General features: G+C 41.3%; 3 protein-coding genes across 3 annotated transcripts; 1 reads left to right on the top strand and 2 right to left on the bottom strand.

Moving 5' to 3' along the window:
- The first annotated feature begins 477 nt into the window (after positions 1-477).
- ephx2 (epoxide hydrolase 2, cytoplasmic) lies at positions 478-9047 on the top strand. Its single transcript, XM_047355923.1, has 18 exons — positions 478-610; positions 2864-2942; positions 3022-3184; positions 3302-3492; positions 3570-3692; positions 4289-4360; positions 4433-4528; positions 4607-4685; positions 4783-4817; positions 4887-4913; positions 4980-5065; positions 5150-5261; positions 6761-6835; positions 6906-6948; positions 7024-7126; positions 7356-7425; positions 8504-8584; positions 8658-9047. The coding sequence occupies exons 1-18, from the start codon at positions 504-506 to the stop codon at positions 8802-8804; spliced, it is 1689 nt and encodes a 562-aa protein (XP_047211879.1). The 5' UTR covers positions 478-503; the 3' UTR covers positions 8805-9047.
- On the bottom strand, positions 9035-14521 carry plaat1l (phospholipase A and acyltransferase 1-like). The gene is made up of 5 exons (XM_047355961.1): positions 13225-14521; positions 11158-11287; positions 9936-10024; positions 9696-9860; positions 9035-9621 (listed from the first exon to the last, which is right to left on the bottom strand). Exons 1-5 carry the CDS (start codon positions 13231-13233, stop codon positions 9556-9558), a joined length of 459 nt encoding a protein of 152 aa, XP_047211917.1. The 5' UTR covers positions 13234-14521; the 3' UTR covers positions 9035-9555.
- Positions 14522-14737: 216 nt separating this feature from the next.
- LOC124861939 (zinc finger protein 513-like) lies at positions 14738-23349 on the bottom strand. Its single transcript, XM_047355936.1, has 7 exons — positions 22611-23349; positions 22067-22315; positions 19349-19471; positions 18900-19037; positions 18341-18814; positions 16801-16985; positions 14738-16428 (listed from the first exon to the last, which is right to left on the bottom strand). Exons 2-7 carry the CDS (start codon positions 22104-22106, stop codon positions 15820-15822), a joined length of 1569 nt encoding a protein of 522 aa, XP_047211892.1. The 5' UTR covers positions 22107-22315; positions 22611-23349; the 3' UTR covers positions 14738-15819.
- Positions 23350-26185: the final 2836 nt, after the last annotated feature.

Here is a 26185-nt window from a genome sequence, read left to right as displayed (position 1 = left end):
GATTGATTACTAATTTTATTTATGGGTCAAATAATGCAGCCACATTCTTAAAATGAAAAAGCATTTCTGGAAATGCTTTTTCATTTTCAAATTTTACATTTCAAATCGAATTTTGGTATCTATTTGCAGGGGCATATTTTGAAAAATAAATCTCAAATGTCTTTTTCTTTTTCATTTTAATTAAGTGAAAGAATGAGCAGTCTTGAAGAAGAAAATTAAAATGCAAATAGGATGATTGATTACTAATTTCATTTATGAGTCAAACAATGCAGCCACATTCTTAAAATGAAAAAGCATTTCTGAAAATATGGTAACGATTTGCTTCCATATAAACAAGCCTAAAGTGAGTTTGAGCGTGGGTTGCGTGTTAAGTGGGCGGAACCTCAGCGTCAGTGTGTACAGAGGGCTCTGCAGCCTGATGACAACCCCTGATCCCTGCAGCCGCAGCAGACAAACATCAGGGTTTTCAGGCTGACACATCAACAGCCTGCAGGTTTCAGAGCATGATGGTGGAGAAAAAGGCGGTTTTGTTCAACTTCTGGGGTGTTGTTGTTCCGTCAAGACCCGGTGATGTTTTCCACAAGCTGGAGGAGCTGCACGAACTGCCAGGGTGAGAGGCTCTGACTGCACTGTAAAACAATAACCATACATGTATGCTCGGATCCAGTTAAAAACTGCATATAAACTCATCTACTGAACATATTTCGACGTATTTATAGGGAAGAAAGGGGTTGGTTGGTTGTCACAGCCGCTAAAACTCGCCCCCTAGAGGGCGCTGTCACAACATTCTTTTGTGTAACTTTTCAAAATAGTTGTCAGTTTTCATTTGAAACTTGACTTTGAGGTTAGAGCACTTAGGGTTTTTTAAATCATAATGTAACTTATTTTCTCTGTGTTCCATTATGATGGACTTTACACAATAGATGTATAATTAAACACTTATTACCGATTTAAAAAGGGGGAGCTATAGTTACAATAGTTTTTATTCTTTGCTAGACTATAGCATGTTCCTGCTGGCACAACAGCAAGCACAACAATCACTCAGGGACTGCTTGTCACATGGGTCTTGTGCATACAGTGGGAACATCAAGATTGTAAACCAGGACAGCCACTGTATATCTGTCAAAACCGTGACTCAAAGTGAGTAGATAATTTGAGATTGGGGTTGGGGCCCATTCTGAGACAGTAATCCATGCCTCTGTGATCACACGGCTGGATTATTGTAACACACCAGTCCTAAACTCTGGAACTATCTGCCGCTGTAGGCAGGCATCCTCCCCATTTTTAAATCTATTTTAATACTCTGTGGGGTGTTGGTTTTATGTCCTCGTATTAAATTTAATGGTTCTACTGGTGCCGTCTTGTTTTTATCTGTACAGCACTTTGACCTCTATTGTTTTTAAGTTCATTATAAATGAAGTTAGATTGGATTATTGTAGGCTGCGAAAAATATCAGAGTTTGGTATTTGTACTTATTTTGAGCATTTAAATAATTTCCAGCAAGAAAATCTAAACAACTTCATCAAATTTAAGTTTAATTTTTTATTTATCATCAGTGCATTTATAGAAAACAAAATAGAACCATCTAGCCATGGTTTATTCCCACATATCCATGCACGGTCGCGTGGGAGCCGCTTCCTATTTCCAGCGGTCATTGGGGGAGAGGAGGGCTACACCCAGGACAGGTCCTGGACCACATCAGGTTCTGGACGTGGCCCCAAGGGGAGGAGATTTACTGGTTGTGCAAACACAACTAGTAAATCTGAATAATAAAGCAGTGTAAACACTGTTAAAATGTTTATAATCTGGACTATTTTTATTAATTTATGTAATAATTAACAAATGGTACAAAAAATAGTCAGTGTTTGAGCACCAGATTTAGTGCTCAGACACTGGACTTTGAACAGGTGGTGGTCACTCCAGCAAAAAGTTAATCAATAAGGGACTTGTTCCAAAAACCCACTTCTGTCACCACTTGTTAGCCATTTTAGCCTAGAGAAATACATGAAATTGTTTAATTATTGGTACTTAAATGTTCAAATTTTGCATAAAGAAAGTTGTTCAAATTCAGGCTTTGTTTTTTTGTCCCACCTCAATGTTTCAGGCCCTCAAACTAACTGTACTATTGGACAAAGATAACCTGAGTATACACACTTAAAGTTTTCAAATAATGATTTCTTATATGAAAAAGTAATTGCCACCTATACCTAATAACTGGTTGTAACAGCTGCCCTCGAGTGTTTGTGATAACTGCCTGAGTCTTCTGTAGAGGAACTTTGACCCACTCTTATATGCAGAATTTATTTTAATCAGATATTTGATGGTGTTCAGCACAAATGGCCTCTTTAAGGTCATCTCATTAACTATGCAGGGGATTCAAACCCTTAATTTAGTCTCTTAAAGCCCATCAGAGGTGGACTAGAAGGTGTGACTTGGGTCACTATCCTGATGCATAACCCAACTGAACCTGAGGTTAAGAACTGCTGTGGTTTTTTTGAAGTCTCAAAACCTTAGAAATGGCTTTGTAATCCATTAATGACTTCGATCGGTTCTTGAATTTCTTTAGATTGGGACATGATGAGTTTCTTTTTGAGATCTTATAGCTTGATTGTACAGGTCAGAAAATCAGGCCAGGGTGTGACTGATGAAAGTGAACAAAAACAATGTAGTTAATCACTCAGGTAATTTTTTATTTTTTTACATAGGTCCAGGTCGATTCTGCTTTTTGAACTGAATCATGAATTGAATCATGTTACTCTCTGAATGAGTAACGAACAAATTGTCTTGTTTTTCCTACATTTACAGGTTATTTTCTGTCATTATACCTCAGGCTGTTTTTAGATTTATTCTCTGTTGTTCTCAGAGGTTTTCTGTCCAGTGTGGCGTCCCAAAATAAAGGTGCTTTGATGCAGGCAGAAAAAGGCAAAATGACTCTTAATCAGGTGGGTAAAAATGTTACGTTTATGCCACTTGGGATTATTTATTTACTAAAGAGATGGAGACGTGTGTGTTTGTGTGTAGATGATCCCAGCTTTCCAAGCTGAGTGTGCAAAAGAAGCTAAGGCCAGAGGAGTGACGTTGCCGGCTGATTGGTGCATCAACTCTCTGCTGGAGGAGGTCAGAAAGGCGATGATGGACATTCAAGAGATTGTGCTAAAGACGTCTGCAAGTCTGCAGTGCAACGGTAACAAACTGAATGTCACGCAATGAACACAGCAGTCAAACAATGAACAGGTTTTCATGCAGTTTTCTCATTGTGGAGCTTTCAGAGCAGGTTTTTACTCTAAATCTTAATTTAAAGGGATACTGACCGCGGTTCTGGCCAATCACTGGCTGGACGACAGCACCTCTCGAGATGACCCGGCTCGTCTTCTCTGTCTATTAGGCAGCAATTTTAACCTTGTCCTGCAGTCCTGCCATTCAGGTCACAGGGTCCCAGAACTGGCCATGTTCAACTCTGCTTTGGATCAGCTGGGGATCTCATCAAAGCAGGTGGTTGATTCGCCTATATGAGAAATACAATACTTGATCCTTGATGGAGGATCTGAGCTCATCAAACCCTGTTTCAGGCTCTGTGGCTTGATGTGGAGGAGGAGGGTGTGAAGGTGGCAGAGAGAGCAGGGATGAAGGCCATCCTGGTGGAAAACCTGGAGGCTGCTCTGCAGAAACTGACTGACTTTACTGGAGTTCAGGTACATCTCCACCCTCTCAGCTGTCTGTACTGTTGATTTTCTCTAATCAACAGAAGATCGGAATTATACTGAGAGCTTCAAGTATAAACATACATCCCCATTAATGTTTGGTTAAATATCTGTTACGCTGGTCACACCTTGACCACTCCTTTTGTTGTCAATAATATTAAGTCCAGCCATCGAGCTGTTTATTTCTGGTGAGGCTGAAAAATTTAGAGGTAGCCTTTCCTCTTTATTATTCCCCATATGATTTGTGTCTTTACCACTGGACGCAAGATAGCCCCACAGCATGATGGTACCACCACCATGCTTGACAGTTGGTACAGTGCTCCAGGGCTTGAAAGCCTCAAGATGACTCCTTCAAAAAGACTTTAGCAAAGACTTTAGCAAAGAGGTGACACATGTGAATAACATTGACCTTCATGCATTGTTTAGAAATGGGTCAAATTAAAATCAAGAAATTTAAACTCATTGAAGCTGTAGAACTGTTCAAATAAATCCTTAAAAGTGTAGATTAATTGATATTAATGCCCATTATGAGAAATGGACCGAATCTTTGTGATTTAGGCTAAAACATATCTGTCTGTTTTTTCCAGACTGTTGGAGCAGAGAGTCCTCCAACAATCTGCAGCCCTGACCAAGTGTCTCATGGATGCATCACCATCAAAGTAATAATCCATATGTCTGACAGCAAATAATCAAACCATAGAAATACAGTTAAATCAGTGGTATATTTTCAGCCTGGTGTTCGGACCCACTATGTGGAGATGGGCTCCGGTCCAGCGGTTCTGCTGTGCCATGGCTTCCCTGAGAGCTGGTACTCCTGGAGGTACCAGGTGAGCCTACCATTGAAGCTCTAAGTTTCAGAAGAGTAGTGGTTTGTTCTGTGTTTTCATACCTTCTTCCTCCTGCAGATTCCAGCTTTGGCTGCAGCAGGGTTCAGAGTCCTGGCTCTGGACATGAAGGGATACGGCGGGTCCACGGCGCCCCCTGGTGTGCAAATATTGAAATCTTTTCATGCATTTATTGTTACATTTCTGAAGCATCTTTCATTATTTGTATTTTATGATTGACAAATGTTTTGTCCCAGACATAGAGGAATACTCTCAAGAGCAGCTTTGCAAGGTACTAGCTTAGCAACATATTACGGCTGAAAATATAAAACTATTTAACTATTTACTTCTCTTTCTGCAGGATCTAATCACTTTCATGGACAAAATGGTAAGAAATAAATTAACATACTCATATACAAGGTTTATCTTAGCTGACTTGTCTCTTTTCTCCAAGTCCATACCACAGGTCACCCTAGTGGGTCACGACTGGGGGGGAGCGCTGGTTTGGACAATGGCCTGGTATTTTCCAGAGAGAGTCAGGTGAAAACAAAAACACTCTCTATGTTAGTGAAGGTTAAAAGGTAGATGATGGTCAAAGTAAAATATGTTTTTGTTCCTGTGAAGGGCGGTGGCCTCCCTGAATACTCCCCTGTTCCCAGCGGACCCTTCGGCTCCTGTTTCAGCAAAACTAAAGGCTCTGCCCATATTTGACTACCAGATTTACTTCCAAAAGCCAGTAAGTGTTTGCTTCCCAAGTCATGCTAGGAGAACAAAGGCTGGATCACCTAAACCAGTTGTTCCCAAAATGCTCGGCTTTCAACTTACAAACCACCACATGTACAAATTTGCAACTAATAACTGGTTGAAGAACATCCAACCATTACCTACAGACAAACTATCTATACATGCACATCTTGGTTAGGAAGTCTGTTGGCGACAGACAGGGTACATCCTGTACAGGTTACCAGTTCATTAGACACACAACAAACAAGAAACAACCATTCTCACACATGTACACAACATGCAGTCTCCTCAAAGAAAACGCCTGATTTTAAATGCAGTAAATGGAACAACTCATGGCTAAGATTCATCTTCCTCACTCCAGAGTTAGTTAGGGAGTTCCTCAGGGTTCACCACTTGGACCAATCGGGACAAATTTGCACTTTAAAATTTTTAAAAAGTTTGCTCATGGACAGGGTTAAGATTCAAAGCAAAAATACTGATTTATTCAGATAAACAACTTTTTACTAACACCAAATCTGAATGTGCCAGTGGATGTAGCTCTGATTTCACTGGATTGAATTATTTTGGACTACATAGTTTTGGACACACAGGCTGTGTAGTTTGCTATCAACTGCACTGCATCATACATAAGCTCTACTGAATTAATTAGCTAATCAAACGAGGGTATAAGTGATTGGGACAAACGGCCCAACCATTTAAATTTAATTCAATCATGACAAGCCAATTATTAAAAAAAACAATTTTAATGTTCTTCTGATTTAGACATTAGGTGATATTTCAGACTGCCGAGGTCCCATCTCTGCAATACACACAATCTCCCTCTATAAACCAGGATAAATAAGGCCAGGTTAGATTTCTTCCATCTTGTCACATTTCTTCGATTATCTTCCAAAAGATGCATCTTAAAGGGCGTTTGGAAGTCGAGGGACATGCCCTCTACTAACTCATTGAAGGGCTTAGTTTTGTTTCCTTTGGTTGTATGAGAGTAAAGTAGATCATAGTTGGTACTCTAACTCCTCTCTCTTAATTGTCCTAAAGTCCAGAATTTCAGTGTTGGATTTTGACTCTTAGCTAATGAATTTAATCAAATAAAACCATGTTTGATTTTATCGTTGGAAACAAAAAACACTCCTACAAAGTTTCCAAAGGAACCCTTAAAGACATGGAGCTTCTCAAACATATTCAGGAACATCTTGGGTCCCCACAGAGCTGCTGGGGACCAAACATTTAAGGCCAGAAGTAGATGTTACGCATATCTTTACTCAGAATCATAAGACAATAGTATTTGATTAAAGAGGCCAACCATGAAACGAAAGCTTAACAGAGCAGTGAATTAATTGGAGGAACTGAAACTGCAGCTTCCAACCAAACCAGTTTTGTTTCTCTGTTCTCAACCATGATATTGAAACGTACCTGCCGTTCTCCAGCCTTTAGAGCTAAAACATTTAGAGGTTGTTTTGTGCATTTCCACCACTCTGTTGCATGTTTCAGGGAGTAGCCGAGGCTGAGCTGGAGAAGGATCTGGAGAGAACATTCAAGATTTTCTTTTGCAGCAGCAGCGAAGCAGTGAGTAAACCCACATCATGCTGTTTAAGGTCGGAAAAGCTGGAATAAAATCTGATAAGTGTTTCTTTAGGCGAGCCGTCCTGCTCTGAGCACTTCAGGAGTCTGTGCTCGAGGTGAGAAGAGCTCCTGGTTTACTTGTTGGGTTAAAGTGAATGATTGGAGCTCATGTTGGGTTCTGTGTTCCTCAGGCGGACTGTTTGTGGGTCTGCCGGAGCAGGTTCCTCGGAGCTCCATGCTGACTGAGGCCGACCTACACTACTACGTCAGCCAGTTCAAACACAGCGGCTTCAGGTTGACCCATTTCATTAGATTCCAGTGATTTTACTCTGATGGCATCACTGTGGAGGGTTGGAGGAATATTCTGCAATTCCAGATGGTTTTCTGTGTTTATCATGCTGACCAGAGACACTGAGGTGTTAAATAATATTACTGTTGGCTTTAGGGAGTTTGTGCTTTTTACAGGATTAAACAATAGAGCTGGATAATAAGGTGATAACTGTACTGTTATCTCGTGTAACAGGGGTCCACTGAACTGGTATCGAAACAACCAGGCCAACTGGAAGTGGATGTGTTCGCAGCCCACTGGGAAGGTTTGTGAAGTAGATCCTGGACTCATTCTTTGCTCACATTAACACCCTTACAGACTGAAACATGGAATTACGTATATCCATTTTTAGACATAAAAATGCATTGCTTTTTACATGGAAGAGTAAATAAATTAACAGTTTGCTGCATGTTTTGACCATCGGCTTACATTCAACTCCCTTTTAAAAAGGTAACTTACAATTAACAAATTTTTTGGTTAAATTTCCAATAAAAAAAAATGTATCCCAAAGCATAAGCTAATGCTAGCGACACTCTGAGTTTTTACATTTTAACCATGATGTTCGGCATATTTTTAGGTGTTAAGTTTTAGGCTTAAAGGTACAATGGTGAAATTTAGAGCCACATAATGCATGTTGCTGTCTGGGTTATTTATTGCTATTTATCATCCTTTATTGACCTATAAACAGCTGGGAACATAACCTCATTTTTCAAGATTTTCTGTTAAAGTCTTCATGAAGAAACCTTATCCAGACAGCAGAACCTGCATATTTAAGTTGTTAAATTATTGAGATGTTTGTTTGGCTCAGTTATGTTTTATGTGCTAAAATGTCATCAGAAGCATTTTTTAAGATGTCTGTGAAAGATTCTGAAGGTATGTTTACCTTTTTTTTAAAGAACCATATCATGTTCTCTCGGTTCCGGTTCTTCAGGCCCACTGTTCTGCACATGTAACATGTTTCCCTGCTTCATCGCACCTGAAAGGTTGGAGGGTCATCAGCAGAGGTTGATGAGTTTCAGGTGTGTTGGAGCAGGAAAACATCTAAAACAGGGTTGTCCAACTCTAGTCCTCAGGAGCTTAGATGGTTCCTGCTCCAACACAGGTGGTTCAGATGGTTGAACTGTATCTTCAGTTGGGCATCAGGTTCTGCAGGAGGCTCCTGGACATGCCCTTGAGGATTGAATTTGGACACCTCTGGTCTACAGAAATGTATTATAATATATTATATATATTACATTCTTCTGCATGAGTTATCCTTCAGCTGCTGGTGCAGCAGGTCAACGTTTAAAAAACTGCACCTCTCAGATATTAAAGAAGTGGCGACCACACTGTGATGTTTCCAGATTCTGATGCCAGCGCTGATGGTGACAGCAGGTAAAGACCCAGTCCTGCTGCCGGCACTCTCACACGGGATGGAGGACTTGGTAAGAGGGCCCGCCAAAAAAACCAACCAGCCTAGTAGTGACAAGCGATGACGAATGAATCTGTTCCCTGCAGATCCCCAACCTGAGCAGAGGACACATCGAGGACTGTGGACACTGGACCCAGATGGACAAACCGGCAGAGACAAACAACATCCTGATATCATGGCTTAAAGAGACACACGGGAAGGCTGGGGGGCTCCCAGTGGCCCCCAAACTGTGATGAAAGAAGGAAGGAAATACTGAAAAAAGAAATTAAAACAAAAAGAAAATAAATTTAACAAAGAAAAACTAGATTGAAAAGAAGAAAATGGATGGAAAACAGGAAAAAGGAAGATAACAGGAAGCTGAGGGGAGGCGTAACACAATGAAAGAAGGAAGGATTGAAAGCATCATAGATGAATAAAGGCTTTGTTTCTATATCACAAAAATAGAAACCTTCAAAATAAAAGATTCACCAATCAGAGCCTTTTTAATTCATATTTTACTTATTAGACTAATTTACATCTGAGCACGATTTACAATAAACAGAAGGTTTTATGCTGATCATGTGATGGTGCTTTCAAGTTACATTATTAATTATTAGTCATGGTGTTTTTTTAAACATTTTAAATCAAAGACATTATATTTAAGATTTAATATTTCACAACCTGAATATTAACATATATCATTAACAACAAATCCTGAAACATTATCAAGTCCCTGCAGGAATCTACATCAATTAGAAACTTAACGAGCATCTGACCAAAAAATCTGTAAGTCATTTACAGATATAAAAACATAACTAAAACACATATTTAAGTTGAGAAAGTCTGGAGAACGGAATGAACAACAGATGGATAGCAAAGGGGAGGAATATTTATAAAGTGGATGAAAGTTTGGAAGAAGTAGGGATGGAAAAGGTGGTTAAAACTGAGTCTTTAAGACTGAAGGCGAGGGCTCCCTCTGGTGGTAAACTGTACAAACAGCGCCGTTCACAGCTGCTTCTTGTCAAACAGCTTCTTCCAGGCCGGCATGATGTGCTTGTAGATGAGCTCGATCTGTCAGAAACACAGCTTCGTTAACCTCCTCCCACCTTTAACCCATACTCCTCTCCTCCTGCTGCTCGGCTCACCTGCTGCGACTTCTTCACGCCGTATCTGAAGAGTGTCGCCTGGTGCTCGCTGTTGTGAAACAGCATGTCAAAGGTCACCTCTCGGCCCATCATGTCCTCGATGGCCGGCTTCACCACAGAGTGGAAGTCTCTGGGAGAGTGTGTGTCGTCCAGCATGTTGTTGACCTGCAGACACACATCTCTCAGGGTTAGTCTTTTGAACTGAAATGGTCTGAGCTGCAGGATCCGGGTCTGTTTCACCTTGTATTTAGTTCCCAGCATCTCCAGAGGATCTAGTTTGATCTCTGACCTCAGGGCTCGGCCGAACAGCGGGATCTTTGTGTCAGCATCTAACAAATTTAACCAGAAAATTAAAGAAATCAGGGAAACCTCAGAAGAGAGGCCACGGCTGTGGAGAGACAGAAAATAATGAAAATGTTCTCTAAAGCGAATAAACTATAGCTGACTTGTTAAAAACCTAAGAAGTTCTTTGAAGATATCAAACAGAACCTTTGAAAAGGATTCAAATCTTGTGGTTTTCTACACTTTGTTTCTTCCTGGGGTTTTTATGTGACAGACCAACACAAAGTAGTGCCTGAACCCTGACCCATTTAACCCATAAATCTGCTTTGATCTGAACCATCCATTGTATCTCCGGCTGTATGTTAAGGGTGGTTGTCCTGCTGGGAGGAGAACTTCCACCCCAGTCTTAGGTCTTCTGCAGCCTCTAACATGTTAACAGCTTTTTCCACGTCTATACGAGGCAGTCAGAACCTCTTATAGGTTTCTTTCAACAATGACAATGTTGCTCTTCCATGAAGATTACATTTATGGAGAACACAAACAATAGTTGTCGTGTGGTCAGTCTAAGCTGTGGATCTCTGCAGCTCCTCCAGAGTGTGGTTAATAATTAGCTGACCTTTGAAGGCTATTGTTTGCACAGGATTTTATTTATGGTTATCAGAGCAAGGGGTGTGAATACAAATGCATTCCACAAAGTAAAAAAAATAAAGATTAACCGTCACTTTCCTTCATAGCTACTTTGTGTTGGTTCATCAACATAAAATCTTCCCAAAAACTGATGTTTTTGGTTTTAAGGTGGCAAAATGTGAAAAGGTTCATGGGGTACAAATACGTTGGTAAGGTAATGTACCCCTAAAATATCAGCTTCCTGCAGGAAGAAAAATGATGGAGATACAGCTCCACCAGGAAGGCTTCTTGGACTAGATCTTCTGTCTTCTGAAACCCTTCCCTCGTTTTATGCAGGTTTTCAGGGTCATTTTCAAATCAACAGTAAATATTTAAGCATTTTCGGATTTTGTGACTCAGAAGAAAACCTGCATGATCACAATGTTTTCTGTACTCTATGAACATAATTCATCATTTTTTTAATCAGGCTGTAACACTTAAACATGTACTGCTGTTTTAAATTAATGGTCAAACTAGATTTCTGCATGTTGGGGTTTTGAAGGCAAACGCTGACCTCTGCATGTCAGGTGTGCCACGTAAGGAACGCCGTCCCTTTCTCCAAAATAAATTCCAAAATGAGAGAAGTATTTGTTCCTAGGATACTCCACGATGTCTCCTGGGAACAGCTTAGGGTTGGAGTGATTCTGCAGGGAGAGAAAACACAGCCTGGTTGGCTTTGAGACGCTTAAAACATCTCAGATGTAACTGAAATATGATTTACAGCAGTTTCTATGTGGTTTAAATTGCATTAAACAAAAGATAGCCTGCTACGGTGGATAGTCCTGACCAATCACAACAGAGTTTGCGCCCTCGTTTTTCCCAAGTGGAAACCCAGCAACTCTGATTCATTTTATCATAAACTTGCTAAAAGTCCCTCTTAATCATTTCTTCCTTTTTACTCAGACTGCACTGGAGTCATGGAAATATTTCCACTTTCTGCAGAAGCAACAAATAAATGTCCTCCATGACTGATGCAGCTCAGCAACTTTGTTCAAGTTGAAACAGGCAAAATTCTTTATAATTGTCACCAGATGGTGGTGCTAGTCTGAAAGAATGAGGATAGACTTGTCTGTTCTGAAAGAGGTGTTATTATTACAATTAGTCTCATGTTTTTAAATGTAAACGCCTTGAGAAACCCCCAGATGATGATGTCATGGTTTAATAAGCTTCTGAACTAAAGCTGAAGGCCATGTGAGGATGCATCAGAGCATCAGAAAATAAAAGGGTAAATCTTCTGAGAATAGCGTTGGAACTCTTCAGTATGGAGGTGGAAGCGTCATGGTGTGGCGTCTTAAAACAGATAGCATCATAAGGACAGAACGTTATGTGGAACCATCTCAAGACATCAGCCAGGAAGTTAAAGGTTGGACACAAACGGGTCTTCCAAATGGACAATGTCCCTCAATATACCTCCCAATTAGCTAGAAAGTGTCTTAGGGACAATAAAGTAAATGTTTTAGAGTGTACATCACAGTCCTGATCTTAGTCCCATAGAAAATTTGTGATTATAGCTGAGGTGTGAGTAATCAAGTCATCCTACAAATCTAACGTAGGTCTAACATATAAATCTAATATAGGCTTGTTGAACAATGTTTTTAATGGTGCAATTTATTAAATAGTTTGTTATAAAATGCAGTACATTGTGTAATGAATGTAAGATAAGGAGTTGTATACAGATAAATCCAACCAAAGGTCTTTTCATTTTAGCAGTTTTCTAAGAACACAATAAGGAACTCAACATCAGTAGCAATCATCACCTGAATTTACGGTTCAGTTCATGGTATGAATCTCATATCAGCTTGAGGTTTTTTTTTACGTGGACGAGCCTAATGTCTCCTTCAGAAAGGTTTAATGGTCAGGCAGGATGAAGACTGAACTGTTTGATCACAGTGACCAAAGGTATGTTGGGAGGAACATTGTACTAACTGTCAAGCTCAGTGGTGGCAGCATCATGCTGTGGGGTGGTTTCACTTCCAGTGGTACTGGTGAATTCTGCAAAGTGGAGGGAAGTGATAAAGGAGGACCACCTCCAAGTTCAAACTTCACCTCCAATCAGCAGATAAAAAGGTTGAATAATGGACCCAGTTTGTGTCCCAACTGGACACATCCAAACTGGTTCCGAAACTCGTACCACAGGCTAACGTCAGGCCGAGTGTGTGTCGGAAACCAACAGCTTAAAGGTTGGATGTTCTGTTTGGAAAAGCGGTCAAATATTCAGCCTAACGTTTTCCAGGAGCTTGGTGAAGGCCTGAAGAACAGTTTATCCCTCATGGGCTACTGTAGCAACATAATGGCAGCAGGCGGTGATTTGGAAAACAACAGTTGTTACATTAACACCACTGATTCAAATAAAACCACGTTCTGACGAGAAACAGACTTTCTGCCAGTAGTTCAGCCAACAGATTCACCATTTCCAGCAAATGAACTCCCAGATATTTTCTATCCCAGCTTCTGTTAACAAATATTAACTTCCTCTACATCTTTTGACCAGGAAAGAGAGTTAAAATAAAAACCTTGGACATAAACAGAGTCAAAAAGCAGCAGCTCACTATATTTCTGTAAATGTCTGAAGGTTACTCACCAGGCCCATGGCTGTTGATGTTCTCTGCAGCTTTCTTCCACTGTTCAGAAAGTGAACCCACTGCTGCTTTACATACCGACCAAACCAATGTGACGATGAAGTCCATCAGTCTGCCACGGTCCACCAAGCATGTGAAAATCACACCTCCAAGAGAAACACTCCCTGTTACCAGCTTACTTTCTCCTCTGGTCCTCCTTCAGAGGGAACTTCAAGGCTCCACTTGGCTTTTTGGTTCAGTTTGGTGGTTTTAAATGATTTTTTTCTGCATAAGAATACCAAAAAAACATAAAGTGTCTTTTTCCCAGGACCTCTGGGTGTGTTAGCAGGTGTTTCCTACGCAGATCAGCTGAAAGAGGAACTAGCTCAGGTCTGTTTGGGTTTTTTTTTTTCTTCTTAGAGATAAGACAGTAGAAAGAATGAGAAAATTACATGAAACAGGGCAGCTTCGAAACTACATCAGCCATCAAAAGATTTGATGCTCAGGCTAAAAATAAAAACCATCAAGTCCTTCTCATCTAAGTCAGATTAGCACTTTGTTTCTCAACGTTTCAGGCCTTCAGATAAACATCCTTTAATGTATGGAAAACAGATTAGAAAATCAGCTTGAACAACATTTTTGGGATTTGTTTTAACAATTTTTGTTAAAATTTTTCCATCATTTGAAAAATGTAAAGAAGCTTTTAGGGCCATTTTGTCATGGTAAGTAAGAGCTGCACTTAAATGACAAAAATAAGGTCAGCTTTATTTCTACAGCACATTTCCAAACAACTCACGCTGTCAAAAGTGCTTTACAAACTAAAATTAATCAAATTTATGGCAATGATGCAATAAAAATAGAAACAGAGAAATAGAAAAACAATAAAAAGATGATGACTGAGGTCAAGTTGAACTAAAAGCCAGTAGATAAAGATGTGCCTCCAGTGTCCATTGGTTCGTTCAGAGGAGGCTCCCTCACCTCCAGCTCTGAGCTGGGAGTGGATCACATCAGCTGTGAACTGGACCTCATGGTTCCTCCTGGAGCATGAACAAACAGAAGTCCAGGCAGGTAAGAAGTGGCTAATTTAACAACAGGAAGAAGACACCAAAACTGGGGTTCCACGCTCCTTCTGCGTCCTACCAGCCAGCAGCTGGATGTTGGACCGACTGGAGGCGATGAGCAGATGACCGGTCCGAACCAAAGCACAGAGAGCTGCAGTAGTCCAATCTGCAGCTCTCTGTAGATTGGACTACAGACACCCCGGTTTGTTAGACCGGACCACATGGAGTCAGTTGGACAGGCTCGCTTTGCTGCATGTTGTCCAGTTTCCATGGAAACAAGCCTGTGTTGTTTCCATGAACCAAAGAGTCCAGCTTATACAAAGTAACAAGGAAACCTTGGTTATTGGTTCTCCCAGCTGTTTTCTCCTCACACATCATTAATTTGCATCTCAACAAAAAAAAACATAAACTTGACTCCTAAAGCTGAAATTTATCTGGACAGAAAGAAAAAAAATGAAATAACGAAAAGGACATGTTTGTCATTTTTTTGACTTTTATTCAGGAAACTACTAATGTTTTCAAGCAAAAACATAATAACCAAATACAACTGGAATTTATAAACATTTAAGCCCAAAATATCCAGCTTGAAATTAAAAAAGCTGCAAACATTCTTTATTTTTTTATGTTTAAAGTTGATTTAATTTGCCCTGAGCTCACAGTGATCTACTACTGACAGTGATGTGGCCACAGGCACCACGAGTATCTCTGGTTAGCAGAAAACAGACTCAGCCAATAGAAACACAGGACAGCAGCAGCAGACAACCCAGAATAAAAACATAAACCTTAAAGCTGCTGAGATGATCCAGAGTTAAATAAAATAGAGACCATCTTTAGAAAATATAGATGTAGAGGAAAAGAGTTCACATCTCTGGTTAATATCAGTGTAAATAAAACGCATTAATGCTCGTTTTAAAGCAGTCAGTGCAGCAGTACAATCTGGTAAAGGCTCCTGAGTTTAGCTCCAACCTGAGCTGCAGGCCAGCCAGTGGATTAACAACACACACACACACACACACACCCACCCAAACACACATTATACTGCATATATAAACCAGTGCAGCCACAGTCCATTAAAGTGAATCAGTTTTGTTTGCAGGTTTGACATTAAAACGTTTCTCTTTGCAGACGTTTTATGGTTTTATTCCTGCAAAGGCAGAAAGTTATGAGTCTGAGCTCCTCTGTGAGGAAGACGAGGCAGAAACGGGCTTCCTCACAGGACAGGCACTGTGGTGTTTCTTCTTCTACTATTTGTCCATTTTAATTTAGTCAGCAGCAACCCGAACGGATGACTCACAGTGTTTCAATCTGAATCAGTGTCTTTTCAGCAGAAGAAGAAGAAAAATCCCAGCAGGCTTTGCTAGGGTTTGTTGTTGCTACTGGGAAACCAAAGCGGGACAGAAATCTGGTTCCTGAAGACATTAGTTAAACTGCTGTCTTTAGGGACAAATGTTTAGGGACAAATGTTCTGTTTAAGTTTAATTGACCTTTTTGTTTTTATGAACTTGAAGAAATGACTCGTCTCAGTTTTGTCTCATTTGACTGATGGCTGCAGAAGATCTAGCGCTCCTCCTGCTCCAGACTCTGTCTCTCTGGAACCTCTGGGCCCAAGCTCAGCCTATTGATGGGGTTGTGCTTGTCCCAGCTGTCCGTGTTGTGTCCATGCTTCCTCTGGTGCCGTTTGTAGTTGTCCAAGTGGCCCGTGGTGTAGCCGCACTCTGCGCAGGCGTACGGCTTCTCGCCCGTGTGCCTCAGCATGTGCCTCTTCAGGTTCATGCTCTGGTTGCAGGAGTAGCTGCAGACGCCGCAGTGGAAGGGCTTGGCCCCCGAGTGGATGCGCTCGTGGCGCCGCAGATTGGCCAGGTTACCGCAGGCGTAGCTGCACGATGGGCACTGGTAGGGCTTCTCGCCCGTGTGCACGCGCATGTGGCGCTTGAGGTTGTCGAGGTGGGAGGAGGTGTAGGAGCAGTGGGGGCAGCAGTGGGGTTTCTCCTCAGAGTGTGTGTGGGAGTGGCGATTCAGGTGGTTGGGGTAGTGGGACAGGAAGGGGCAGTGGGGGCAGCGGTACAGCTTGCTGCCCCTCTGACGCCGATGGGACCCCTGAGGAGCGTCAGGGCTGCAGAGGGCCCCATCTTTGGAGAACAGGTCTGGCGAGCAGCGCCGACACACCTGAAACCAGAATAATGTGGTTAAAGCTGGTCCATCAGCTGAGAAGAACTGCTGCTTCAAAAAGTCCCGAATCAGTCCGATTCAGACCATTCTGAACTTTTACTGAACTCATCTGAGCCAAAGTGGTACCAAAAGAAGAAACCACAATGTCATCATGGAGAGGAACCTCAGGCTGAGCCAGACTCAGCTGAATCAATTAATGGCTAAAAATGGTAAAGCATTATAAAGCAGGAAGTCATAAAGATAATGATGAGGAACATGAGCAGTGGGCGGTGGACTTACAGCTGATTGCTGTTGCTATGGATACCAGGAACACCCCATGAAGTTTTAACATCTGTCTGACAGCAGAAACTCCGTCCAGAGATCACTCACCTGTCCTCCGTCACCCTCCGCCTCCCCCTCGCCCTTGTCCCCCTCCAGGTCAGCCTCCTCCAGGGTGAGGCCGCACACCTGGCAGCACAGGGGAAAGAGTAGCACCGGGAGGGGCCCGGAGGGAGAGCCGAGACCACCCAGTGTGTGGAGGTAGGAGGACTCCTGGGACACTCTCAGAGTCAGCTCTGAGAACAACACAGAGAGGAAAAACCGTAAAAGGACCGTCTGAACGTAGTATTCTCAGCTGTGAAGGCGTTTTCCTAAACATTCATCTGATGCGCCTCAGTTCAGCAGAGGTTCGTTTTTAGCTCCATCGACCAACCAGAAAGATTTTCTCTTCCTCTTTTTCTGCTTCCTGTGTTCTTCTCGGTACGTCGAAGATAAATAACATTTGACAACATCAGATTCTTTTTCTATGACATCATAACTTATACACTGCGTCATGTGTCTAAATCAATGTTAAAATGTTGCATAATGGGTAATGTAGGATGGTGTGTTATATTTCAGATTTCTGATGAAGAAGCATAAAAACTGCTTCAATGTTTGGACGTTCCTGCATAAAAGCGGAACTAGTTTGTGTCATTTGGGAGTTATAAATCTCAGTGAACAAGGATCACATGTGGAAGGCCTCAGGGTTGCACTCTCAGCCCACTGTTATTCACCACCTATGTACTCCCCCTAGCGGTGATTACAGAGTACAACAACTTGCCTTACCATCCCTTCTGCTGAAATTTCAAAGCTTTTTTCCCTTCTTGTTGTTTTGTGAAGCATCTGACTTGTTCTGTGGCTTCATGGTGACGTGCAAAGAAACCTTCCTTGGAGGTTTAAAAGGGAGCAGAAGTAAGATGGCAGGACAGAGAAACAGAATCGAATGTTTACAACATCACTAAGGACTACAGATGAGTGTGAACCTGGTAGAGTCTGCAGTGATGACAACTGTAACTCATCTCTGAACAGAGAAGAATATAAATTAGGCAAGGAAACAAGCTTTAATATATGTATAAACTACTGTATGTTATAACTGTAATTTATCTGGATAAGAAATATTTTGTGACAGGAAAGTTCGAGCTCTAAAAGAACCTGGCAGGACACCAGACTAACAGCAGAGGGACTGAAGAAGCTGTTTATCAATGTAAACACTGATTCAGTTTTAAATTAACTTATTATTATTACATAAATAATACTGATTCATTTATATGGTACAATTATTAATTTGTCCACTTATTTTTCTGCATTTATTTTATATTTAGAAAATGATAATTTTTCAACACATGCATCTTATTTGTTACAAATACAGCTTTTTATTGTAAAAATGATTTACTATTATTAAATATTTAATTTGTCTTTCATTATATTTTATAATAAATGATTATTATTATGATCAGTAATAAATTGGCCATTTACTCTTATTATTCTATACACTAATTCAATAAATATTTGTTTTTTACAAATTTATTTTATTATTATCATTATTATCTGTCATTTAAAACATTCATTTTATACAATATCATTCTTTTTAAGGTTTTCATGTTAACTTTACCTTCTTCACTTCCACCTTTCGTCTTTCTCCTCCTCCCCTGTTTCTTCTCCCTCTCCCTCCTCGGCGGCCTCTCCTGCGTGTGCATGCGCTGGTGCCTCCGCAGGTTGCCCAGGGAACTGCAGGCGTAGCTGCACTGTGGACAGCGGTAGGGTTTCTCCCCGGTGTGGGTGCGGAGGTGGCGCTGCAGGTTGACGAGCTGGGCCGACGAGTACGGGCAGACGGGGCAGTGGTAGGGTTTTTGGCCGTCGTGGATCCTCATGTGGCGCTTCAGGTGGTTGGAGTAGCGCGAGGTGAAGGCGCACAAAGAGCATGAGAACAGCTTGGAGGGGATGTCGGTCTTACTGACGGATTTCTTCTTCTTGACGGTTCCTTCAGAGGGCGCAGAGCTGTCCTCCTGAGAGGAGGGGATGGAGTTCTGCTGGTTCTCCTCACAGGTGAGACAGTAAAGCTCCGCCCCCAGGTCCAGCCCCACACCTGAGAGAAAAACAGCAAAGTAAGATTCAGAAGAAGGTGTCAGAGTGAAGATCTAACAAATAAACTCAACATAAAGAGCAGTTACCGAGCCCCAGTCTGGCTCCCAGAGGAGTGTCCCCCAGCAGCTGACCACAGCCCTTACAGGAGAGGAACGCAGGGAAGGTGGAGGCTGAAGGTGCTGAGGGCTCGTCCTCCTCCACGCTCAGAGAGAAAACAGTCACACCTTAAAGAACAAAGGAGAGAGAAACCTTCAACACAAGCTCCTGCTGCACAGCACTTCTACCCCACCAACACGATTCAAGGAGAACAGACTGCAGGACGTCAGTCTGAGAACCAAACTACACATTTATTCTCTCCACCAATATCACGCCCCCGATACACCTCATGATGTAGTCACAAACCCACCATCAAGTCAGTACCTATCTATCCAGCGTTTCCTCTTAAGCTTCGGTATTAAAGAAAGTTTGTCTCTTTCAAAGCACAACATGGACAGAACCTGTCAGTGTCTTCAGATGGTGTTTGAGTGTCACTGACCTGCGTCTCTGTCCAGGCCCATGATCTCCGAGTCTCCAAACTCCAGCTCTGCGTTCAGCAGGAAGTCGCTCTCCAGAACCAGGCAGCTCGGCTCACACAGTGCCGCTCCATCCCCCAACTCCACTGCAGACAGGAACCAGAATTTAACCAGGAATTATCAAAAGAGACATTTCCAAAAGTTTCCCTAAACATGTCCAACCCAGTCAGAAGATTTACTTCTGTGAGTCTCTACAAATAACAGAGCCACGAGTGTCTGAATCAGCAGGATGAAACAACAACTGTGGGGCTGCAGAGAAAATTTAAACATGGCTGCAGAAACTGGAGAAAAACCAAAGAACAACAAAAAGGAGAAGTGCAGAGGAAGAACAGGAGGAGATGACGGAGGATGGATGCAGGAGGAAATCAGTCAGGATGAGATAAGTTGAGAAGAGGAAGAGTGGAGATGCAGAACGTTGCTGGGAAACATGTTCAGAAAACATGATCTAAAGGGACCTGTGCAGCAATCACAGAGCTGAAAAAAAATGGTTCATCGCTATGGAAACAACCAGGTTTTGTCACCTAATGAGCAGATCTGTACGTTTTCCCTAAACAATGTTTAAAGGTTTGCATTGGGCCTTTAATGCATTTGAACAGCACCGTTAAAACAAGTTCCTCCAACTGCTCTGCAGTCAGTGAGGAGAACGTTCTGCAGGAATAGAGAAGTGCACACACCAGCTTGGTGGTGAGGTCAGTAGATAATGGTAACGGCAAGCTTTCATGTGGCAGGACTAAATTAGAGCAGTGGTCCTAAACAGGAAGTAAAACCACGAAGAAAAAAACTGAAACAAAACCAAAAAAACAGGGAGGAGCTGTGTCCAAATCATGATCAGCTTTATTCTGAAGGAGCACAAAAAGCTGACGATTCCCCCTTTTATTTTGTTAAAATTATGTTTTCACATTAAGACTAAAACCAACATTTTATTTTATTGGGATTTCATGAGAAAAAGCAACACAAAGTGGTGCGGAATAGTAAAGCTTAAAGAAAAGGAAACATGGTTTTCATGATGTGGTGCATCTAAAACAATTAAGAGTTTCATGAAAAAGTCCAAAACGTTGTCAGAAAGTGAAACTCTATATTATATAAAGTCATTACACAAAGAGTGAAATATTTCAAGCCTTAATTTCTTGTAATTTTGATGACTTATGGCTTCCAGAGATTGAAACCCCACATTAGGATATTGTGAAAAAGTTAAAATATTGGAAACTCATGCTTAACTCAAAACACCTGCAAACGTTTCCTGAATCTCTAAATGGTCTCAGTCTGGGCCAGTAGGAGACACACTCATGGAGAAGACCGATTGGACAGATGTCCAGAAGACAGTCATGGAGGAGAAGCCACAAAAACTCATCGCTGAAGAAGATGGTTGTTCAGAGTTCTGTCGCTAAGCATATTCAAAGAAAGTTGGGTGGAAGGGAAAAGTGTGATAGGAAAAGCTGCACCAGCAACAGGGATAACTGCAGCCTTCAGAGGATTGTCAAGCAAAATCCATTCAAGAATTTGGAGGAGCTTCACAAGGATTTGACTGAGCCGGGAGTCAGTGCATCAAGAGCCACTACGTACAGATCCTCCACAGGGGCTACAAGCATCTAACAGAGGTGAGGAGAAACAGAACTGGACTGTTCCTTAGAGGTCCAAAGTCTTCGTCTCAGATGACTGTAAATCCTGCATTTCATTTGGAAATCAAGGTCCCAGAGTCTGGAGGAAGAGTGGAGAGGATCAGAATCCATGTTGCTTGAAGTCCAGTGTGAAGTTTCCTCATTCAGTGATGGTTTGGGGTGCCATGTCATCTGATGGTACTGGTCCAATGGGTTTTCTGATGTCCGCAGTCAACGCAACCATCAACCAGAACATTTTAGAGCACTTCATGCTTCCTTCTGCTGACAGCTTTTTCAAGATGCTGAATTCATTTTCCAGCAGAACTTGGTGCCGGCCCACACTGCCAAAAGGTACCAAAAGCTGGTCCAATGACCATGATGTTACTGTGCTTGATTGGCCAGCAAACTGGCCCGACCAGAACCTCATAGAGAATCAATGGAGTGTTGTTCAGAGGAAGATGAGAGACACCAGAATCAACAAGGCAGTTGACCCGAAGGCCGCTATCAAAGCAACCTGAGCTTCCAGAACAACTCAGCAGAACCACAGGCTGATCACCTCCATGCCACACTGCATAGATGCAGTAATTCATACTGAGATTAAATGGCACACAGCTTTAGCTTTTACATGAGTTGTTTCCATCTCTCTTATGGATTGAAAACGGAAATCAGCTCCGACTAGCACAGAATGAGCTAAACGTAACTGGATCAGATTAGAAAATCTGAGATTTAAAGTATGTCGCAGTTCTGGAGGCAGACTGGAAACACTGTGAGGAGGGAAGGAAGGATGAGGGGACCAGTGGGAGGTCAGGAAGTGGAGACAGGAAGCAGAGAGGAGGATGAGATAAAGCGCCCTGAGGAAGAACAAGAGTCTTCCTCTGTGACAGATAATGGGGAAGTGGACAAGCCTCCAGCATGTCAGACCAGTTAGACCACTTTTAACTACTGAGGATCCCTGCTGAAACCTCAAGTTTGTGTTAAAAACAAGACATCGCTGAGCTGAGGCAAACACAGACGCACTTCCTCAATCTGCGGTTCTGATTTGGGCGGCGAGGACAGCGGGCAGAGAGTCGGAGGTAAACTCACCTTTCACCGGCTGGGGGTTGGACTGCTTCCTCCGCGGCATGCTGGACACTCTTAGCCGGGATCCTGCGCTTCTTTGCCGGGGGAGACACCGCTCTGTCTGCCGGAGGCTCCGATCCGTCCGTCAGCCAGCCGGGCAGCCAGCTAACTGCATGTCATCATCACCCTCACCCTCATCATCATCAGCTCCTTCCTCTTCCTCTTCCTCCAACGGACAGCAGCAGCGGCGGAGTCATCACGACCGACTGCCGCCTGGAACCGAGCAACAGAAAAGTGTTTGAATGCAACTAAAACTGTAATAAGACCAGTTCTAAATAAACTACACGGATGATCAGCTGCGGTTTAACACATAACAACACAACGAACCCATCTACAACTTTAACTTTCCACGAGTTGAGCTGTCTCTCTCATTGTTTTCCAGCAAGTAGACCGAGCCATTCCGCTTTAAAGCCAGTTCATTTCGTCTTAACATAAACAAGACTCTGTTTAAACTTCACACTGAAGCTAAACCTCCAAGCTTCAGGTCTCAGTTCACTAACAGACTTACCTGCGATAAAGTCCAGGAACGAGCCGAGGGCGGAAAATTACGCTAAAACTTTACATCCAGTTTGTTGCTGTCAGACCGACTCTGCTGACACCGGCGTCTGCGATTCACGTGACCTCACTTAGCAGCAGGGGATTGTGGGAGATGCAGTTCCAAACAAGTCTTTCCTTACCCAGCATGAACAAGTGTTGGCACTAGATTGAAACTTGGATTATTCGAGTTCAGAGTTGGAAAACCAAGAAGAACAGAGTTCAGAATACAATATGGCCGCCATGCAAATAAACCATAGTAAAAGGTCCCTGTTTCAACTATTTATGCTGCGTTTCATGTGTCCTGGAAGTAAAAGCTCGTAGTTGGGAATGATTGTTAAGAGTGTTCTAACTGTTACTTGTTTTGCTACAAACAACTGTTGGCAATACAAACCAATAAATATAAAATTCTCCCCCTTTAGCGTGTTCAAACTCTGAAAACATGTTAACAAATAGATATGTGTTCAACAGCTTGCATTAGATACAAACCAACAGAACCGCTAATAAACAGTTGTTACCTGCAGCTCTTATATTGGTTGCTATGCCCTTGGCTGCTCGGCAAGCTCCTACTCTCCCAGTCACAACTCAGAGTTCAGAAGATGTTCTTGTTGTATTCACGATTGGGAACTGTGAAAATCCAACCTTTGAAGAAACAGAACGCTCAATTAAGGGTTTTGCAATTCTTATTTTGTAGATACGAGAGAAGCCTATATCAGAGAACATGGCCTCTCGGTGTTTGAGCACATACAAGTGAGAGGTATTCATTTATATCAGCCTGTGTTGCTAATAGTTGTTAGCAACAAAACAAATAGCAAATCCCACTTGTAATAAACTAGTTTTTATCCAATTTATGGAACATGTAAAACTCTAGCTTTCAAATACAAAAAAAAAAAAACCTGTTTAAACAGATTAATAAACTGTATGATCTGAAGGAGCCTAAAGAGCTTAGTAGATGTATAGCTTACAAAATAAAAATGTAAAGTAAAAATAATGCATGATGATAAAATGAAAAATTGAGTAAAGCTTTCCTCTCACCGTCAGGTCTAAATCGACCAAGTATTGACTTTAGTTTTGAGGTTTAGAAATGGATAGAAATAGATATTCATTTTTTAGCATTAAAAACAACAAAAGTCTGAATAACAATTTAGAAGGTCTTTATTTTAGCAAACATTATACAGATATTGAAGCCATCTTTTATTTCCTTAAATATAACTTGCATGTAAACGAATTCAATATTTTAAAAGTGTTTTAAATATGCCTGAAAATGTTAATCAGAAATGACTACATATATTATTTTATTCTATCAAGTACTTTTCCACTAGTACACACTCTAATAATCCTAACAAATTATATTTTTTCTCTGTTGCCCCATTAAAACATTTGAATCTTGACTGTAAACATTTGGATTTCTGGAAATTAAAACATTAGGTTTCAGTTTTCTGAAATTTCAAGAGAAACGCCAGTGTGAGGATAAGATCTGTGCGCAGGAATCCTGGACTACCCGGCTGGGTCAGGTACTGTCATGGCAGCTGATCCATGAACTGGACTCTTAAGACTGCAAAACAACAAAACTATTGTGGCTTGACTCAAAACAATTAGATTTTAATTAGACAATGTTTTGTTCAAAGTGCTCTAAGGTTATGTTTTGTTAGGATTTTGTGCTACATAAACTGAACTAAACTGAGTTGAATGTCTAGTTACTGAAAGTGGAGCACCATAAAGCTCTGTCCTCAGTCCTCTACTTTTTAGTTTCCATTTTATTTAACCTGTGATCACAAGTTAAACATGGCCTCAAACTCATCAATCCTCTGTCTTGTGTTTCCTCTGCGGATCTTCTTGTAAGACACAGTTTTGTATTTTGATTGACTGCCGCTTGTCTTCTCATCATTGTCCGCATCAGGCTCATCATTCATCTCTGCGGAGTTATGACCTCCTTCTTCTTTGTTTGCTTTGTCATTTGTAGCTTCCTTTTTTCTGTCCTCCACAGATGGCTGAACAGCAGCGTCCATCAGCCTTACTTTTCTCTCCGTCCAGCAGCCTTAAATCTGCAGTTCAAGGAAACAGAAATGTTCTCTGTGACTTTCTTTGTTTATTTGAAATGGTCGGTAAAATATGAGATAAAGGAATGTCATTTGCTGTGTAGAGGCTTGTTTTGTTTTCATAAACGGGTTTGTGTCATCATTATGGAATTTTAATTAGATTTTGGCAGATATTGTGCTCAGCCAGTCGTTAGCAATGTTATGTAACTTGTACTAACACTGCAAAAGAAACAGAGGATGCAGTTTACAGATTAAAATACCCCAAAAATCTGCATTTACAACAATGTAAAAGCAGGGGAGAAACTATTTGCCACATTTATGCATCTGGGGCTTGTTTCATTATATTGTCTTCATGCATTTGCAGAACTTCATAGCAAATCCTACATATCACTGAATCTGTCTCTCTAGCACTCCCTGGTGTATGTAGTTGTTCTAGAACAACAAATTGTTCTTCAATCTATTGCGCAGTTAAAATTTTAGATTTTCCTTTTCTTTTTCAAATTCTTTTCAAATTCATTTTCACCAGTATTCCACCTAAACCAAATTAAATAAACCAAAGTAATATTATTTCCAACATAAATGTGTTTAACTAGAATAATCACAAGCTTCTCTATTGGAAAGAGTGTGTGAAGGAGCTGGTATGTCTAGAAAACATCATTAATTACCAGCAGATTAGAGCTTCTTTGCAGTCTAATGTATGTAGAGATATTTAGTATAGTGTTTGGGTTTGATTGCAGTCTGCAGCAGAAATCTTGTTGGAGTCAGGGTGGATGTTTCTTTGACTTATTTTAGCCAAGGAGATTACTGATTGAGTGACTATCCAACCAGCAGTGGGTAAACTCCTTGGATCTCTATAAGAAACATGCTTCTGTAGATAAACTGAGTTATTACACTTAGATAATCTGAAATAATTTTCAACAGCAGGTTGACATGTTTTTCTTTTGTTTCATTTAAATTTTTTCACACATTGTTTAACTGCTTTCACCAGCAATTCTAACTTATTTTAAAATAAATAAAGCAAACTAACTTTACTTTCTGGAACTACAGGTTATGCCATTTTACCCAGGATTAAATCTTTACAAGAATTCAAGGCGAAACATAAAGACTGTTTACCTTCAGGTGAATTGTCTCTGCAGATTCAGTCTGACGTCTCCTGCCTCTGACGCAGGTTTAAATAAACCCGCTGCTGGATTTAATCGAGCCTGTTTTGGCAGCAAGTCCAGGTCTTCCCAGTCTTTGTTGCTGCTCAGTGGTGTGGGATAAATGTTCCCACAGCGATGGAGTCTGGCAGACTTTCAGTCTGGCTGTTCTTCTGCTTTTGGAAGATATCTTTAAACAGATTCTGGATCTGCTGGAGTTGGAAAACGTTTAGACCAATCAGGCTGGTTCTCTAGTCCTTTATTCACCTCCTCTTTCCATCTTTTCTCCTCTTCTTCAATGTTTTCTCTGTGGTCTTCAGCAGCATTTGTTTGGTCTTCATCCAGCTTTTCTGTTTAAATTCACTACCATT

This window comes from Girardinichthys multiradiatus, chromosome 24 (genome assembly GCF_021462225.1).
Source record: "Girardinichthys multiradiatus isolate DD_20200921_A chromosome 24, DD_fGirMul_XY1, whole genome shotgun sequence".
Classification (NCBI taxonomy): domain Eukaryota; kingdom Metazoa; phylum Chordata; class Actinopteri; order Cyprinodontiformes; family Goodeidae; genus Girardinichthys; species Girardinichthys multiradiatus.
This window is presented reverse-complemented; position numbering and strand designations above follow the sequence as displayed.